The following is a 16051-nucleotide window of genomic DNA, read 5'->3' on the forward strand; positions in this document are numbered from 1 at the left end:
AAAGACCCTCCTAGCTCTGATGTTCTGAGTTCTAAGAGCTCTTCCAGCTCTGACATTCTGGGTTCTAAGGGCCCTGTCAGCTCTGTCTGGGTTCTAAAGACCCTCCTAGCTCTGATGTTCTGAGTTCTAAGAGCTCTTCCAGCTCTGACATTCTGGGTTCTAAGAGCCCTGCCAGCTCTGGGTTCTAAAGACCCTTCTAGCTCTGACATTCTGAGTTCTAAGAGCTCTTCCAGCTCTGACATTCTGGGTTCTAAGGGCCCTGCCAGCTCTGGGTTCTAAAGACCCTTCTAGCTCTGACATTCTGGGTTCTAAGGGCCCTGCCAGCTCTGTCTGGGTTCTAAAGACCCTTCTAGCTCTGACATTCTGGGTTCTAAGGGCCCTGCCAGCTCTGTCTGGGTTCTAAAGACCCTTCTAGCTCTGATATTCTGAGTTCTAAGAGCTCTCCCTGCTCTGACATTCTGGGTTCTAAGGGCCCTGTCAGCTCTGTCTGGGTTCTAAAGACCCTCCTAGCTCTGATGTTCTGAGTTCTAAGAGCTCTACCTGCCCTGACATTCTGGGTTCTAAGAGCCCTGCCAGCTCTGGGTTCTAAAGACCCTTCTAGCTCTGATGTTCTGAGTTCTAAGAGCTCTTCCAGCTGTGGCATTCTGGGTTCTAAGGGCCCTGTCAACTCTGTCTGGGTTCTAAAGACCCTCCTAGCTCTGATGTTCTGAGTTCTAAGAGCTCTCCCTGCTCTGACCTTCTGGGTTCTAAGAGCCCTGCCAGCTCTGGGTTCTAAAGACCCTCCTAGCTCTGACTCCATACCCTAAGGACCCTCTCAGCTCTGACTTCATTGTTCTACATTCTAAATTACAAGGTGTTGCAAAGAGCCAAGAGGACACAAGGCTTCATGGGATGCAAGTCTTTGGCTGGAAAAGCTTACGGGTCTGAGCTATTCTTCACACAGAAACTGGATGATGTCAGGAGGGCATTCAAGATCTTGGCATATATAGGGTTTCCAGGGTCATTCTCACTGTAGACAGAAAAATCAGTGAGGAAAATAAGCATCTTCTTGGCTCCTGCCCTCATCCCCCACCATTGCCCAGCTCAGCCCAGCCCCATGCAGCTCAGGACTCACCTGAAAAAAGAGATCTGGGGTCCAAACATGCTCGGCATGATTTCCTGGGGTGGGTATTGGTCAAATGGGGGCACAAAGAGGCTGAAGAAGAGTGACAGGCCCACAAAGAAGGCAGGGAGCACAATCTAAGGGCCATCACAGGGATCCTTGGTAGAGGGAACTCAGGGTCCCTGAGCTAGCCCTTTATAACACCCCTCCTTCTGGGTACCCCAGCCTATGTCCCCATCCCCTCCACCTACGACACCTCCTGACCTGAGCAAAAAGACCTCGGCGACTGCGGCGGGCACAATGGAACCTCTTGATGAACAGGGCACAGAACTGGCTCCAGACGAGGGCCCAGTCCTGCAGTTTCTCAGAGGTACTCGGCATTCTGTTCAGAGCCTGCAATTCTACAGAACTGGATGCTCCTGGGGACAAGAGCAATCATAACAGAATCAGGCTTTGGAGTAGGAAGGGATTTTGAAAGTCGTTTAGGCTAGAGGCATTAAGCTTTTAGGAGTCCCATGCTGCCCATACTCCAGAATTAAAATGTAATTGGGAATATAGGTAATAAAACAAATAAAATTAATAGACAACACAGATGATGTCTATTTGTAGTTTTCAAAGTAAATTGCTGTCATAAGAATGTGTTGCAATTTGAGTTTGAGACCACCGATTTAGGCTGACTTCTTCATTTGACATAGGAAAAAACTGAGATGCAGAGAAGGAAAGTGACTTGCCCAAGTTCACATAGCCAAAATCCAGCAGATTCCTATGACCTTGTTGAAGCAGCTAAAGTGTAGAAAGTTCTGGGCCTGGAGTTCAAATCTGGCCTCAGACACTTACTAGCTGTATGTCCCTGGGCAAGTCATTTCATTCTTCATTTGGAAAATGGGGATAATAATAGCTTCCACCTCTTGGGGTTGTGAGGGTCAAATGAGATAATTGTATTAAGTATTTAGCACATAGTAGATGCTACCCAAATGTTTATTCCCCCTAATTCCAAGCCTAAGGCTCTCTGCACCCCATTTTCCTATATTATAAAGGTATTTTATTTCACCAAGTACATGTAATAATACATTTCCACATGAATGTTCCAAAATTATATGATCTAAACAATCTCCCTCCTCCTTCCTTCTCTCCCCCATCTCAGAGCTGACAAGCGACTGGATCTGGGTTATATGTGTCACCCCACTTTCCTGTAAAAGGGTCAGAGCCCATTTTGGGGGAGGACATAAAAGGCCACCCACTGGCATCCTCACCCGCTCTTCGGTTCTCCTTTGCCTCGTCCTCACCGTTCTTCTGTGATTCTCTTAAGACCATGGAAGATATAATCTGCCAGAGAGACTGGCTCTTCCCATCTGCCAAGGAGACAAACAGGCTGTCGGTGGAGGGAGATGTGCTACTTAGACCAGCGGCAGATGGTGGGCTCTAAGGCTCATCCCCCACAAGGTTGGTGCAGTGAGGCCCCAGTGTGGGTTCAGGGCCTGGGAACGCCTGTTTCTCTGCCCCAAGAACGGCTCTCTGGAGGTGCCTACCCACCTCTTAGGGAGGTTCAGAGAATTTCTTCCCTGAAAGCCTCTTCTAGTAACACAGTAATACCTCCTGGGTCTGTATCGGCTCCATTGTCCGTGGCCATCTTCATGAAGATCTGAAGGGAGAGATGAGGGGCTGGGAGAGAGTAGGGCTGGGGACCCTGTGGGGTGGTGGGGAGATCTAGGGAAGAGACTCCTGGGGGGGGGGGAGATCTCAGAAATAATAGAATGGTGGAGAAGGGAAGGCAAGACTATAGGGAATTAGGGGAAGGAACCCTGGACATGAGGAGGGAAGGGAAGAAGTATAAGGCCCAGAGCTGAAAGGATGCTCCTGCTTGCCCAATGTGATCATAGTAATTCAAACTCTGGTTCCCAGATTATTCTGTGGAACACCCTGGGAGAAGAGGGGAAGGGAGATACCAGGAGACTCCAGAGTCTCCCTTCTCCTCAAACCCCCCTGGAGAGTGGGGAGGTACTTGGCAATAATGGGTCAGTGAGGAGAAAGGGAGCCTGGGGACTGGGATTCCAACTGGCCTTCAGCTGTCCCTACCTCCTCCAAGGTGGTATCTGAGATCCCATAGTCTGAGATGCCAAGCTCCTCCCGGTGACTGTCCAGCTCCTGAAATAGCTTCCCGAAGGTCCCATTATGGGCGCCAGCACCCGGCAGGGTCAGCACCACCTCATGGCCCAGATCTTCTGTCAGCTGTGCTCTAGGGACAAGCTTCTGCACAAAGGCCAGCAGTTGGACCACATCTGGGGCAACAGAATATGGAAGGAACCATGATGTGAAAGGGAGACTCACAAAACACAGGATATTGGGACTAAAAGGGGCTTTGAAACATAGAACATAGAACTAGAAAGGTTCAAAGCCAAGAACGTCCTTACAACACAGACTGTCAGAGCTGAGAAGATTCTTAGAACGTAGAATGTTAGAGCTGGGAGGGATTTAGGATATTTTTCCGTGGTTCCATGATTCAGGTTCTTTCCCTTCCCTCCTCCGTCCCCCCTCCCATAGCCAATGAGCAATTCCACTGGGTTTTACATGTGTCATTGATCAAGACCTATTTCCATGTTATTGATAACTGCACCAGGATGATTGTTTAGCATCTACATGGAGGGCTTTTAGAACCTGGAATGAACATGGAACATCAGAGTGGGGAGGTTCCTTAGGACATAGCATGTAAAGGCCAGAAAGGGTTGGCTCATCAGTAACTCACCAATGGCATTAGTTTTCGTTCTTTTATTGATTTTCAGGTCTTTGCTCCGGGTTTCTTCTAGTGTGCCATGGTCCTGGGGGCACAGGGGTACCATGGGTAGAGCAGGGATAGTGACTGGGAGGGGACCTGGTCATTCATGGTGGTCTGGATTCCTACCCCAGGACTCTTTGGGCCTTTCCCCTCCCTTGTCCTTCCCTCTGAGTCCTGGTCCCACCTGACTGGCTTGAGAACTCACTGTCCCAGCCTTGGGGGGTTCAGTTGGTTGGCGTTTCACCATCGTCAGATAGTAGCCTGTGCCCAGACGACTCTTGAGGAAGAGGGGGGACCCACAGCAGCGCAGCTGACCCCTCGCAATCACTGCCACACGGTCTCCCATGAGCTCTGCCTCATCCATATAATGTGTGGACAGGATCACTGTGCGACCTGTGAGGGGTGGCAAAATGAGAAGACCCTAAGGAGCCCTGGGACTCTGAGGGTTTGGGAGAGGGATCCTCAGACCTCAAGGGCACAGAGTTTCCAGAGAGACAGAAAAGACAACCCATAGTAATCAGGGAAGACTTTCAGAGGGAGGGACACTTAAGATGGGTCTTGAGGGAACCAGAGTCTAGACTGAATGGACCTTCAGGAAGGGGAGAGACATTCCTGAGAATCAAAGAATTAGAGGTTAAGAAGAGGCCTCCTTAGAAGCCATCAAGTCCAATCTGCTCATTTTACAGATGAAGTGACTTGCCCAAGACTCACAGTCATTAGGCTTCTAGGAACAAGATTTGAATTGAAGTCTTCCTCACTCCAAGTCCAGCATCTTAACTATACATTATGCTGTCCCTCCAAGAGTTGAGAGAGGACCTATGAGGGTCTCCAGCAGGAAGGGGAAGAGGTTTCTATTCAAGAGCAATTCTTAGAGTGCAGGTCCACCCCCCCACCCCCCGCACCCACCATGCCGATATTTGAGAAGCAGTTCCCAGATGTCTCGGCGGGAGAATGGATCCACACCAGCTGTAGGTTCATCCAGGATGACGACTCGGGAGTTACCCACGAAGGCAATGGCTATGGATAGCTTCCTCTGCATCCCACCTGAGAGATGGGGATGATATACTCACAAAGTAGTCAGGACTACCACCCTCCACCCCTCCTTGATATCCAGCATAGCCAAGAGTCTGTAGGGGAATGGAGACAAGAGAGGGCAGGCAGGGAGAGAAGAGCAGAGAAGTACCCAGACTGAGCTTGGTGTAGGGGGTTCAAAGCATATGAAATCAGTCACAAAGTTCAAAATAACTTTCGAGGTCATCTAATCCAACTTCCTCATTTTACAGATGAGAAAACTGAGGCCTTCCTTCCTTCCCTCCTTCTTTCCTTCCCTCCTTCCTTCCTACCTTCTTTCCTTCCCTCCTTTCTCCCTCCCTCCCTCCTTCTTTTCCTTCCTTCCTTCCTTCCTTCCTTCCTTCCTTCCTTCCTTCCTTCCTTCCTTCCTTCCTTCCTTCCTTCCTTTTAAACCCTTACCTTCTGTCTTACTATCAATTCTAAGAGCAGAAAGGGCTAGGCAGTTGGGGTTAGTGACTTTCCCAGGGTCACATAGCTAGGAAATATTGGAGACCAGATGTGAACATAGGTCCTCCAGATTCCAGGCCTGGTGCTCTATCCACTGTTACCTAGGTGCCTCTGGAGTGTGTGTTTCGAAGGTATATTCTAACTCTAAATGCTTTCAATCAGTTCACAAACATCCATTAAGCTCCTACTATAATCTCAGGATGTCTGTCCTCTGATCTCCCATCTAAACTTCAGCTCCCCAACTCCTAAACTGCCTGCCATCTTGCCCCTGGGGTCAATTCAGTTTCATTTAAGCATTTACTCAGCTTCTGCTATGTCCCAGGCACTGTTAGGCCCCGAGAGTACAAAGGCAAGAATGAAAGTTCCTGTCATCAAGAAACCTACATTCTAATTGCATGGAAGCACTGATGTAGCCTATATCAGACTATTTATTGCCTCAGGGACAGGGGAGGGAGGGAGAGAATCTGAATCCCAAAATGTCAGAAAACAATTGTCAGAAATTGTTTCTATATGTATTTGAAAAAAATTCAATTATAAACATTCTGCTAGGAGAGAAAAGGTAGGCAGAGATATTTAAAGAGAGGAACACAAAGCAATTTCTAGGAGGGATTCTGGATAGGATGAGGGTAGGAGTCTTACCAGCATCTCGTGCTCACTTGGTCCAAAACTGTGTTTCTCTTCCCTCCTGACTGCCCTGCTTTTGTCAGTGCCCTCCCCATCCCTGCCCTGTGATCTCCCCAGAGTCAACAAATTCTATTTATTTTTTTAAACCCTTCCCTTCCATCTTAGAATCAAGATACTGTGTATTGGTTCTAAGGCAGAAGAGTGGTAAGGGCTAAGCAATGGGGGTCAAGTGACTTGTCCAGGGTCACACAGCTGGGAAGTGTCTGAGGCCAGGACCTCCTGACTCTGGGCCTGGCTCTCCATCCACTGAGCTACCCAGCTGTCCTGTCACCAAATTCTTGATTCTATCAGTTGCATCCACTTCTCACTTCATCCATTCTTAATGACATCATTGGAGCTCTGAACAAACTTCAGCCTCTTACTAGGCCACTATCATGCCAGTTTCTGGCTTGACCTCTCCTGCCTCCAGGGTTTTCCTGTAGAGGCCATCAGTCTTTCCCAACTCAGTCATCTCTCCCAGGTCTCCATGGCCCATAGAAGAAAGTCCAAAATCTACACTTCCCGGCCTCCATGCCCTTGTGTACAATATCCCACTCTGCCTGAAGACCTCTCTCTGCTTTCTGCCTATCTGTGAGCCTAAACCCTGTGAGCCCACGAGTCTCCCTGAGCCTTAGAATCTGGCCCTCAGGCCTACAGTGTCTGGCCTTGGGTCTCCCACTGGAACTTCTGTCATTCTCATCTATAAGCCTGACTGAACACTCCCTGAGGGCAGGATCTGGCTTCTTCTCTGTCTGACTTCCCTTCTACATGGTCAAGCCCAGGACCCTTAGGGCAGGGGTCCAGGAGACAGGGACGAGAGGGCCCATTACCCAAAGCTCACCAGAGAGATGACAAGTCTGCTCCTCCCGTTTATGTGAGAGCCCCACGTCCTTGAGGAGGCTGGGTAGCTCCTGGGCCACTGCTTCCTTGCTTAGCCCCTTTAGACACCCATAGAACCAGATATGCTCTTCTACAGTCAGTCTGGGGGCAGAAAGAGAGCATTAGCCCCAGCCCCACCCCCAGGTGCCCAGGGCACTTAGCTGAAGGTATCCTTGGCCCAGAACAATGGACCTGGTCTACTCCTCTCCTTCCAACCCAAAACTCTGAGCACCTGAACAAAGCATGGGACACAGGGCAACCCTTCTCCCCACTCCAGGTCACAGATGATGTTATAAAACGAGAGGATCAATAAGATTGTTTCTTAAGTCTCTTTTGCCTCTAACATTTTGTGTTTTAAAATTTTGCTCCTCTCACCCCTACCCATAATACGGCATGTTCTAAAGGTCTCTCCCAGCTCTGACACTCTCTGTTCTAAGCTCCCTCCCAGCTCTGACATTCTCTATTCTAAGCTCCCTCCCAGCTCTGACATTCCCTGTTCTAAGCTCCCTCCCAGCTCCAATATTCTCTCTTTTAAGCTCCCTCCCAGCTCTGACATTCTCTGTTCTAAGGTCTCTCCCAGCTCTGACATTCTCTGTTCTAAGCTCCCTCCCAGCTCTGACATTCTCTGTTCTAAGGTCTCTCCCAGCTCTGACATTCTCTGTTCTAAGGACTCTCTCAGCTCTGACATTCTCTGTTCTAAGCTCCCTCCCAGCTCTGACATTCTCTGTTCTAAGCTCTCTCCCAGCTCTGACATTCTCTGTTCTAAGCTCTCTCCCAGCTCTGACATTTTCTGTTCTAAGCTCTCTCCCAGCTCTGACATTCTCTGTTCTAAGCTCCCTCCCAGCTCCAATATTCTCTCTTTTAAGCTCCCTCCCAGCTCTGACATTCTCTGTTCTAAGGTCTCTCCCAGCTCTGACATTCTCTGTTCTAAGGACTCTTCCAGCTCTGACCTTCTCTGTTCTAAGGTCTCTCCCAGCTCTGACATTCTCTGTTCTAAGGACTCTCCCAGCTCTGACCTTCTCTGTTCTAAGCTCCCTCCCACCTCTGACATTCTCTGTTCTAAGGTCTCTCCCAGCTCTTACATTCTCTGTTCTAAGCTCCCTCCCAGCTCTGACATTCCCTGTTCTAAGCTCCCTCCCAGCTCTGACATTCCCTGTTCTAAGCTCCCTCCCAGCTCTGACATTCTCTGTTCTAAGGTCTCTCCCAGCTCTGACATTCTCTGTTCTAAGCTCCCTCCCACCTCTGACATTCTCTGTTCTAAGCTCCCTCCCACCTCTGACATTCTCTGTTCTAAGCTCCCTCCCAGCTCTGACATTCCCTGTTCTAAGCTCCCTCCCAGCTCTGACATTCTCTGTTCTAAGATCCCTCCCAGCTCTGACATTCTCTGTTCTAAGCTCCCACCCAGCTCTGACATTCTCTGTTCTAAGGGCTCTCCCAGCTCTGACATTCTCTGTTCTAAGCTCCCTCCCACCTCTGACATTCTATGTTCTAAGCTCTCTCCCAGCTCTGAAAGTCCCCATTGTCAGGTCAGTGCCTGGCTCTCATGTTGCATGCTCTAAGGGCCCTCTGGGCTGGCATTTGGTGACCCTGTGACCTACGTATCAAAGAGCACATTATGCTGGGGACAGATGCCCATGTTTTGGTATGCAAATGTCCTGTTGGAGCTGACATCTTGGCCGAGGATGAAGACTGATCCTTGGGTCGGGGGAAAGAGGCCACTGAGGATAGAGCTGGGGATACAAAGAGGCAAAGCTAAGGAAGGAAATGTTGGGGGGAGGGCTGGAGGTAAGGGAGGGTTTCCTGAATGGGAGAAGGGGGGTCTAGGGAAGCGTTCCCCCCTCCCCCCCCATCTAAGCCAACCTCATAGCCTCAATGCCACCCCCTCTCAGCCGGATGATACTCACAGGGTTGTGGTCTTGCCAGCCCCGTTGTGGCCCAAGAAGGCAGTGATGTGGCCTTCATAGAAGTCCAGGCTGAGCCCTCGAAGGGCCGGGCGGCTGCAGCCAGGGTAGTACTTCACCAGGTTCCGCAGTGACACACCCACCTGCAGCTCAGGCGATGTTTCTTCCACCAACACTGAGGCAAGCCAGGGACCAGGGTCAGGAGGCTCCCACAGCCCCAACCCAGGGGAGCCCTGATCCCAGGAAGTCAGCCCGCACAGACTCCCAGGGAGACCCGTGGGACTCTGAACCATGGGAAGGGAATAGAGGGAAGTCTTGGGGTACCGGAAGACATACAGGGTTTATAAGAGGCGAGTGGTGTCTAATTCAGTTCCAACCCCAAACTCTGAGCACCTGAACAATGCATGGGAACACACGGGGCAACTGTGGGCTGACTAAGGCAGGCAGTTAGTGGTAAAGAGAATACTGAGGTTCAGAAGGGGGACAACTGGGTGGCTCAGTGTCTAAAGAGCCAAGCCCAGGGATGCAAGATCCTGGGTTCAAATCTGACCTCAAACACTTCCTCATTGTGTGACTTTTCCTCTACTTCAAGTGATTATTCATAATCTTATAAAATATAATTCTTGGAGTTATTGGATATTAATTTTAATCTTACATTTCCAAGATAGAACGTAAGGGTTTAAGAAAAAAAAAGGATTTGAAATGAACAAAAATAGTTCTCAAAAAATTTTTTTTACCCCAAAACAAGTTCTTGGCCCCTGGGCAAAGGGCCCCTGTATCGAGGTACATAAGGGATCTGAAGGGATGTAGATGGGAATGTACTCTGGAAAGTTAGTCAATAAGCATCACGTGCACTATAGGGACTGGGGACGAGACGGATCCTTAGGGGGCCCGGTGAGTCTCTAGAGACGAGGGGGGATGCGAAGGCCCTTCCAGCAGCACAGAGTTTATGGGGAGTCTCTGCAGCGAGTGTGGGAGTGTGACGAGCCTCCAGGGTCCCCGGGTAGCCTGGCCTCTGGGGGTATGAGGTCTACAGACATATGGGGAAGGGATGAAGGACTTACCTTGGGGTGGGACATCACTGGAGGCTGCTTGGTACTGGCTGGCTGATGTCTGCTCTCCATACCAGTAGCTCTTCCGGAAGGGGAAATTCCAGGGCTGAGGGACTCCGTACTGACCTAAGGCGAATAGGATGGGGGTGGGGGGTGCCTCAGGACCCAGGAATCCCGCGCTCCCACCCCAGGCTCTGTCTCTCTCCAGGTCTCACCAGGGAAGACGGTCTCGATATACCAGGTGGCCAAAGAGTACAAGCCAGCGTCAATGATCAGCAGAGCCTGAGACAGTGCCAGGTTGTAAGTATCGCCAGCCAGAGGGCTCTGGCCCAAGTTGTGCCACTGAATGCCCACACCCTGCACCTCGTAGAGGGATAAGTACTCGCAGCCAAAGCCAAAGGTCACTGGAGATAGCAGACCCTAGAGAGCCAGGGGGAAAGGGAAGAGGGGCATCACCTCTGGCATTCTTTCTCTCTTGGCAAGCACAAGCCTACCCAGCTCTAGGCCAAGGGGCCAGAACCCAAGGGGCTGGCATTGCCAGACCTCGGCGAGGGGTACCCAGGCATGGCAGACCTATTCCTGTCCCAAACTGCCAGGGTCTGGGGTTGGCACAACTTGGCTTACCAGAGGGAGGCAGACTAAAGTCTAGGGTCTATGGATGAGCAGGAGATATCTGTGAGGGTTAGGAGAGCTAGAGCAGGGCTGGGGAGGGGGGTCAGAGAGCCTACTCAGGAGCTATTGGAATTCTATAGAAAGAGCCTACGGTGGTGGTGGTAGCGGGGCGCTCACTGCTCAGTAGTTGAGAGCCAAACCTAGAGACAGGAGGTCCTGGGTTCAAATTTGACCTCAGACACTCCCCCCAAGTTGTGTGACCCTGGGCAAGTCACTTAACCCCCATTGCTTAGCCCTTACTGCTCTTCTGCCTTGGAACCAACACACAGTATTGATTCTAAGTTGTAAGGTGAGGGTTTAAAAGATTAAAAAAAGAGCATATGAGAGTCCATAGAGAACATAAAACAACTCATTAGTAAGAACTCTCACTTTTTGTCTATATTTCAAGCCTATCACATACCTTACGTAAAGTCAGCACAAATATTATAAGCCTATATATCTAAGCCTATATACCTATATTCGATTCAACAGATAAATAAATATATAATTTTAAATATATACTTTATATAATTATATATATATATTTATTTGTTGAACTGAATATATATTTGATTATATATTGAATATATACATAATTTATATATTTATTTATTTATTGAATCAAATTGGAAAGAAATGAGTGTGGAATTTAGAAGGGGCCTGGGGGCGGTCTACAGTTATGAAGTCTTGAGGAAGGACCTGGTGGAGCCCCTGGGAAGAGGGGCTTATGGGAGTCTCTAGGGAGCACGCCAGTCCTCAAGTCATGTCAGAGCGCTCTTAGTCTTTAGGGGGTGTGAAATCCAGAAGGGAATTCTCTAGGGGGGCACAAGAAGTCTTGGGGGCTCTATCAGGGTCTATGGAATTTTAGGGTAGACAGCATTAGGGGAGCCACAGAAGCATGTGATAGGCTCTATACGGAATATTTAGGAGAGGCTTATGGGGAAGAAATGCGTTTGGAATATTGGGGGGTTTAGGGGTACGGGGGTCTAGATGGAGTGTTGAAGGAGTGGGGGGTCTCTTGGAAGCAGGCATGTTTCCGCCTTGCACCCTGCATAGGATTTTGTCACCAGAGTCCCCAGTCAGGCCTAGGGTACCAAGGACAGCACTCTGCCCAGAGCAGCCTCTCCCCCCCACCCCTCATAGGGTCCAGGGCTCAAGGCTTGATGGCCAGCCTCACCATGGCCAGGAGCACTGCTGGGTGCATTTTATCCCTCCAGGCCACGCAGAGCACATAGGGGAGATAGAGGGAGAAGTAAAGGAGGCCTCCACAGGCAGCGGCCACATTGGCATGGGAGAAGAAAGTGCTGAACAGGAAACTCTGGCAGATGGTGGCTATGGCAAAGGCGGTGAGGAAGAGGAAGATGAGTAGGGGGTTGCTGTAGAAGATAATGTTCCCCTGCTGCAGAAAGAAAAGGAAGGAGGTGATCCAGTCATACTGATACCTACACCACCAATCTGGAGGGCTCAAATAGCCCTTCACCCCACCCTGAAGCCTAGCCTAGGGGAGAACTGGGACCCCCAGTACTCAGGGTGACAGGAATCCGGGTGGTATCAAATCTGGGCTTCTGAGGGGCCCCGAGTGTAGAGGATGAAGTAGAGGGCCATGGGATAAAGGACCTCTGAAGTTCAACTGTCTCATTTTACAGAAGAAGAAACTGAGGCCCCCATGGAAATTAAATCATTCGCCCGAGGTCACAGAGACAATAAACAGAAAAAAAGAGGGTTATTGCCTGGGCAAACTTCTACAAGTCACTTAGGCCTCTGTCCAAATGTGGAAGTTGGTCTAGCTAGTCTGAGATGTGAAGAAATACAATTTAGGGGGCACCTGGATGACTCAGTGGATAGAGAGCCAGGCCTAGAGAAGGAGGTCCTGGGTTCAAATTTGACCGCAGACACTTCCTAGCTAGCTGTGTGACCCTGGGCAAGTCCCTTAACCCCCATGGCCTAGCCCTCACCACTCTTCTGCCTTGGAATACAGTTATTGATTCTAAGACAGAAGGTAAGGGTTTTTTTTAAAAAAAAGGAAAGAAATACAGTGTGGCCACCCAAAATGTGGGGCCTTTGGGTTGGGGGGTGAAGTATACAGGTAGCCCTTGGTTTAAGGGACAGAATAGAGGCACAGGCATGGAGGAGGAAAGGGGACCCTATGATTGAGGAAGATAGTGTGGCGTGCTCTAAGCATGGGAGATGGAAGGGAAGAGATCGGGGTAAGAGGGAGACTAGGTTTAAGAATGAATTGGGGGGGCAGCTGGGTGGCTCAGTGGATTGAGAGCCAGGCCTAGAGATAGGAGGTCCTGGGTTCCAATCTGGTCTCAGACACTTCCCAGCTGTGTGACCCTGGGCAAGTCACTTGACCCCCTTGCCTAGCCCTTACCACTCTTCTGCCTTGCAATACACAGTATTGACTCCAAGATGGAAGGTAAGGGTTTAAAAAAAAAAAAGGAATGAATTGGGGAAGTCTTTAGGGGATTAAGTAGGAATGTCCTCACTATGGGAGGGAGATTCTGGAGCTACTGGTCTGAGGGGGAGCCCCAGTTATGGGGGATAGAGCTGGAGGGACCTCTGAGCCTAAGGAATGAAACCTGGAAGGTCTTAGATATGGGAGGTGGAATCTGGGATCCTTGTGTGTGAGGGATGGAGTTGGGGAATGGTCCTGGCAGTGGAAAGTGGGAAGGGGGCCCAGGATCCCGAGGGGTAGAGCATGGGAGTCTCTGGTATGGGCAATGGCGTGGAGAGCCCAGATATGGGAAACTGAGTAAAGGAGCCCAGAGTGTTGAAAGAGGGGATGGGGCGGGGGGAAGGGTCCTGTGATTAGAGGAACTGGAGAAGGTCCTAGACATGGGAGATGGGCTCTAAGGTCTTTGCTTGTGTGGGATTGGAACTGGAGGTGAGGGAGTTAGATGGGGCCCCCATGTAAGCAGAATGGAGTTTGGGGACCTGGGTGTGAGTGGCTGGGGGGGGGCAGGAAGAAGGTCCCCAGGTTCGAAGGGATAGAGTGGGGGAGTCCTGCCTCTGAGGCAGGGAGGCCAATCTTACCCGGAGGATCAGAACGAGAAAGCTGATGCTGACCAAGAATGGGCAGAGGCTGCTGATAAACCAGCTGCTCCAGAGGACACCCCGGCTCAGGCCCATGGTCAGCATAGTGTCCCGGAGTCGATCCTCCTTCTCTTGGACAACCCCCTTCACTATCAGTGCCACAGAGTAGATCCAAGAGAGAGTCAGGAAAAGTGGCATCAATCGATTCAGCATTCGCAGGAATCTGAGGGGCAGGAGTGGGGAAAGACCAGGCGGTTACCCGGACCCTCCCCTCGACAACGAACCCTCAGCCTGACGAGGCCCTCTCTCAGGTCTGGCTAATGAGAGGTGCCCAGGGGATGCCCCAAGGGGGCACAGGCTGCCCATGATGCCCACATGGACACAGGTATGGATTATCAGGGCTCACAGGAATGAGAGGGACCAGGCTGACGCCCAGGATGGGGCCACTCACACATCATCTACAAAGCAGGGGTAGGGCATCTGCTGGACATAGATGCTGAGAGGGCGAGTAGTGCCACTCAGCACCCGAATGACTGCCCCCTCCACGATGTCCTGAAGGTAGACGAAGCCACCCCACACATAGCGCAGGTCCATGAAGGGATCAGCTGCCGGGCCTGGGTCCCAGATTCTGTATGGAACAGGCAAAGACAATGGCAAACACAGGCTCAAGTTCCTTCCTTCCCTGCCTGGAAAGGGCTGAAGAGCAAGGATTCTCCCCATTGCAATTCCTTCCAACCCCACCAGCACCAGAAAAAGAACCAGCCTATGACCTCTTCTAATACAATGTTGGAGGTGGAGAGGACCTTAGAACATGGAAAATCAGAGCTGGGAGAGCCCTTAGAACAGAAAATGTCAGCGCTGGGAGGGAGCTTAGAACAGAGAATGTCAGACCTGGGAGGGAGCTTAGAACAGAGAATGTCAGCGCTGGGAGGGAGCTTAGAACAGAGAATGTCAGAGCTGGGAGGGAGCTTAGAACAGAGAATGTCAGAGCTGGGAGGGAGCTTAGAACAGAGAATGTCAGAGCTGGGAGGGAGCTTAGAACAGAGAATGTCAGAGCTGGGAGGGAGCTTAGAACAGAGAATGTCAGAGCTGGGAGGGAGCTTAGAACAGAGAATGTCAGAGCTGGGAGGGAGCTTAGAGCAGAGAATGTCAGAGCTGGGAGGGAGCTTAGAGCAGAGAATGTCAGAGCTGGGAGGGAGCTTAGAACAGAGAATGTCAGAGCTGGGAGGGAGCTTAGAACAGAGAATGTCAGCGCTGGGAGGGAGCTTAGAACAGAGAATGTCAGAGCTGGGAGGGAGCTTAGAACAGAGAATGTCAGAGCTGGGAGGGAGCTTAGAACAGAGAATGTCAGAGCTGGGAGGGAGCTTAGAGCAGAGAATGTCAGAGCTGGGAGGGAGCTTAGAACAGAGAATGTCAGAGCTGGGAGAGACTTTAGAACAGAGAATGTCAGAGCTGGGAGGGAGCTTAGAGCAGAGAATGTCAGAGCTGGGAGGGAGCTTAGAACAGAGAATGTCAGAGCTGGGAGGGAGCTTAGAACAGAAAATGTCAGAGCTGGGAGGGAGCTTAGAACAGAGAATGTCAGAGCTGGGAGGGAGCTTAGAACAGAGAATGTCAGAGCTGGGAGAGTCCTTAGAACAGAGAATGTCAGAGCTGGGAGAGAGCTTAGAACAGAGAATGTCAGAGCTGGGAGAGAGCTTAGAACAGAGAATGTCAGAGCTGGGAGAGAGCTTAGAACAGACATTGTCAGGGCTGGGAGGGAGCTTAGAACAGACAATGTCAGAGCTGGGAGGGCCCTTAGAACATAAGGTAATGTCAGAGTTGGGATGGCACTTGGAGCATTAAACATCAGAGCTAGGAGAACTCTTAGGGCAGAGGCCAGCAGGCTAGAATAGAACCAGTCAGAGCTGGACCGGGAGCAGGTTGCTCACAGTAAGGTTAGGTCCAGAGTGAACCCTCAGCCTCCAACCTGCTGCTGATTCTATTAGTCTTGGTGACATCATCAATATCCATTCGGATCTTGAAGCGGATCTGGCTAGGAGTCCTCCCTTCCTCGAGTCCCAGGAAGACAATGGCCGCCCAGAAACGTCGCTTGTCCACCAGATCCAAGGCCCGTGTTGACAGGTCATCCTCTGTTGAAAATGCCTCTATTTTGTCCAGAGAAATACACTATATAGGAGAGGAGGAGGCAGACTGGTTGAGGGATTCTGGACTCTCAATCATAGGAGAGATCAGATTAGTTTACCAAGGAACCTGGGAAGAATACCTAGAATACCTCTACCCCAATCCCACCAGTACCAGATAAAGAACCAGCCAATATCTGTACATATGTAAGAGGGAGCAGAAGGGGGGAAGGTAAAGTAATTCATTTCCCATCTTATTGGATAATTATTCACCTTTGAAAACCAACTCAAAACTCGCCCCCTCCTAGGGGCCTTTCCTGATTTGTCCCTACCCCACTTCGTATTTATTTTGTATA

At 50.4% G+C, this 16051-nt stretch overlaps 1 protein-coding gene and 1 non-coding gene across 9 annotated transcripts in view; both read right to left on the bottom strand.

The window, feature by feature from the left end:
* Window positions 1-16051, bottom strand: part of ABCA7 (ATP binding cassette subfamily A member 7) — a 71197-nt gene that overhangs the window by 24377 nt on the left and 30769 nt on the right. For 7 of the 8 annotated variants that reach the window (XR_008917376.1, XR_008917377.1, XM_056822256.1 and 4 more), the window contains 18 exons: window positions 15542-15741; window positions 14027-14203; window positions 13576-13798; window positions 11717-11938; window positions 10104-10308; window positions 9901-10014; window positions 8840-9011; window positions 8534-8665; window positions 6898-7037; window positions 4782-4919; window positions 4081-4268; window positions 3846-3918; window positions 3179-3381; window positions 2696-2744; window positions 2356-2454; window positions 1367-1521; window positions 1115-1239; window positions 920-1009 (listed from right to left, as the gene is read on the bottom strand). Coding sequence is in view for 6 of the 8 variants with exons in the window: in XM_056822256.1 (XP_056678234.1) it covers window positions 920-1009; window positions 1115-1239; window positions 1367-1521; window positions 2356-2454; window positions 2696-2744; window positions 3179-3381; window positions 3846-3918; window positions 4081-4268; window positions 4782-4919; window positions 6898-7037; window positions 8534-8665; window positions 8840-9011; window positions 9901-10014; window positions 10104-10308; window positions 11717-11938; window positions 13576-13798; window positions 14027-14203; window positions 15542-15741 (2705 nt within the window). In the remaining 2 variants the exon portion in view is untranslated. The remainder of the gene's footprint in view (window positions 1-919; window positions 1010-1114; window positions 1240-1366; window positions 1522-2355; window positions 2455-2695; window positions 2745-3178; window positions 3382-3845; window positions 3919-4080; window positions 4269-4781; window positions 4920-6897; window positions 7038-8533; window positions 8666-8839; window positions 9012-9900; window positions 10015-10103; window positions 10309-11716; window positions 11939-13575; window positions 13799-14026; window positions 14204-15541; window positions 15742-16051) is intronic. The other variant, XM_056822257.1, reaches the window with a different exon arrangement.
* On the bottom strand, window positions 1236-1302 carry MIR7287 (microRNA mir-7287). Its single transcript, NR_127488.1, has one exon. It is a non-coding gene; the product is annotated as a microRNA mir-7287 (primary transcript).

Source organism: Monodelphis domestica, chromosome 3 (genome assembly GCF_027887165.1).
Source record: "Monodelphis domestica isolate mMonDom1 chromosome 3, mMonDom1.pri, whole genome shotgun sequence".
Classification (NCBI taxonomy): domain Eukaryota; kingdom Metazoa; phylum Chordata; class Mammalia; order Didelphimorphia; family Didelphidae; genus Monodelphis; species Monodelphis domestica.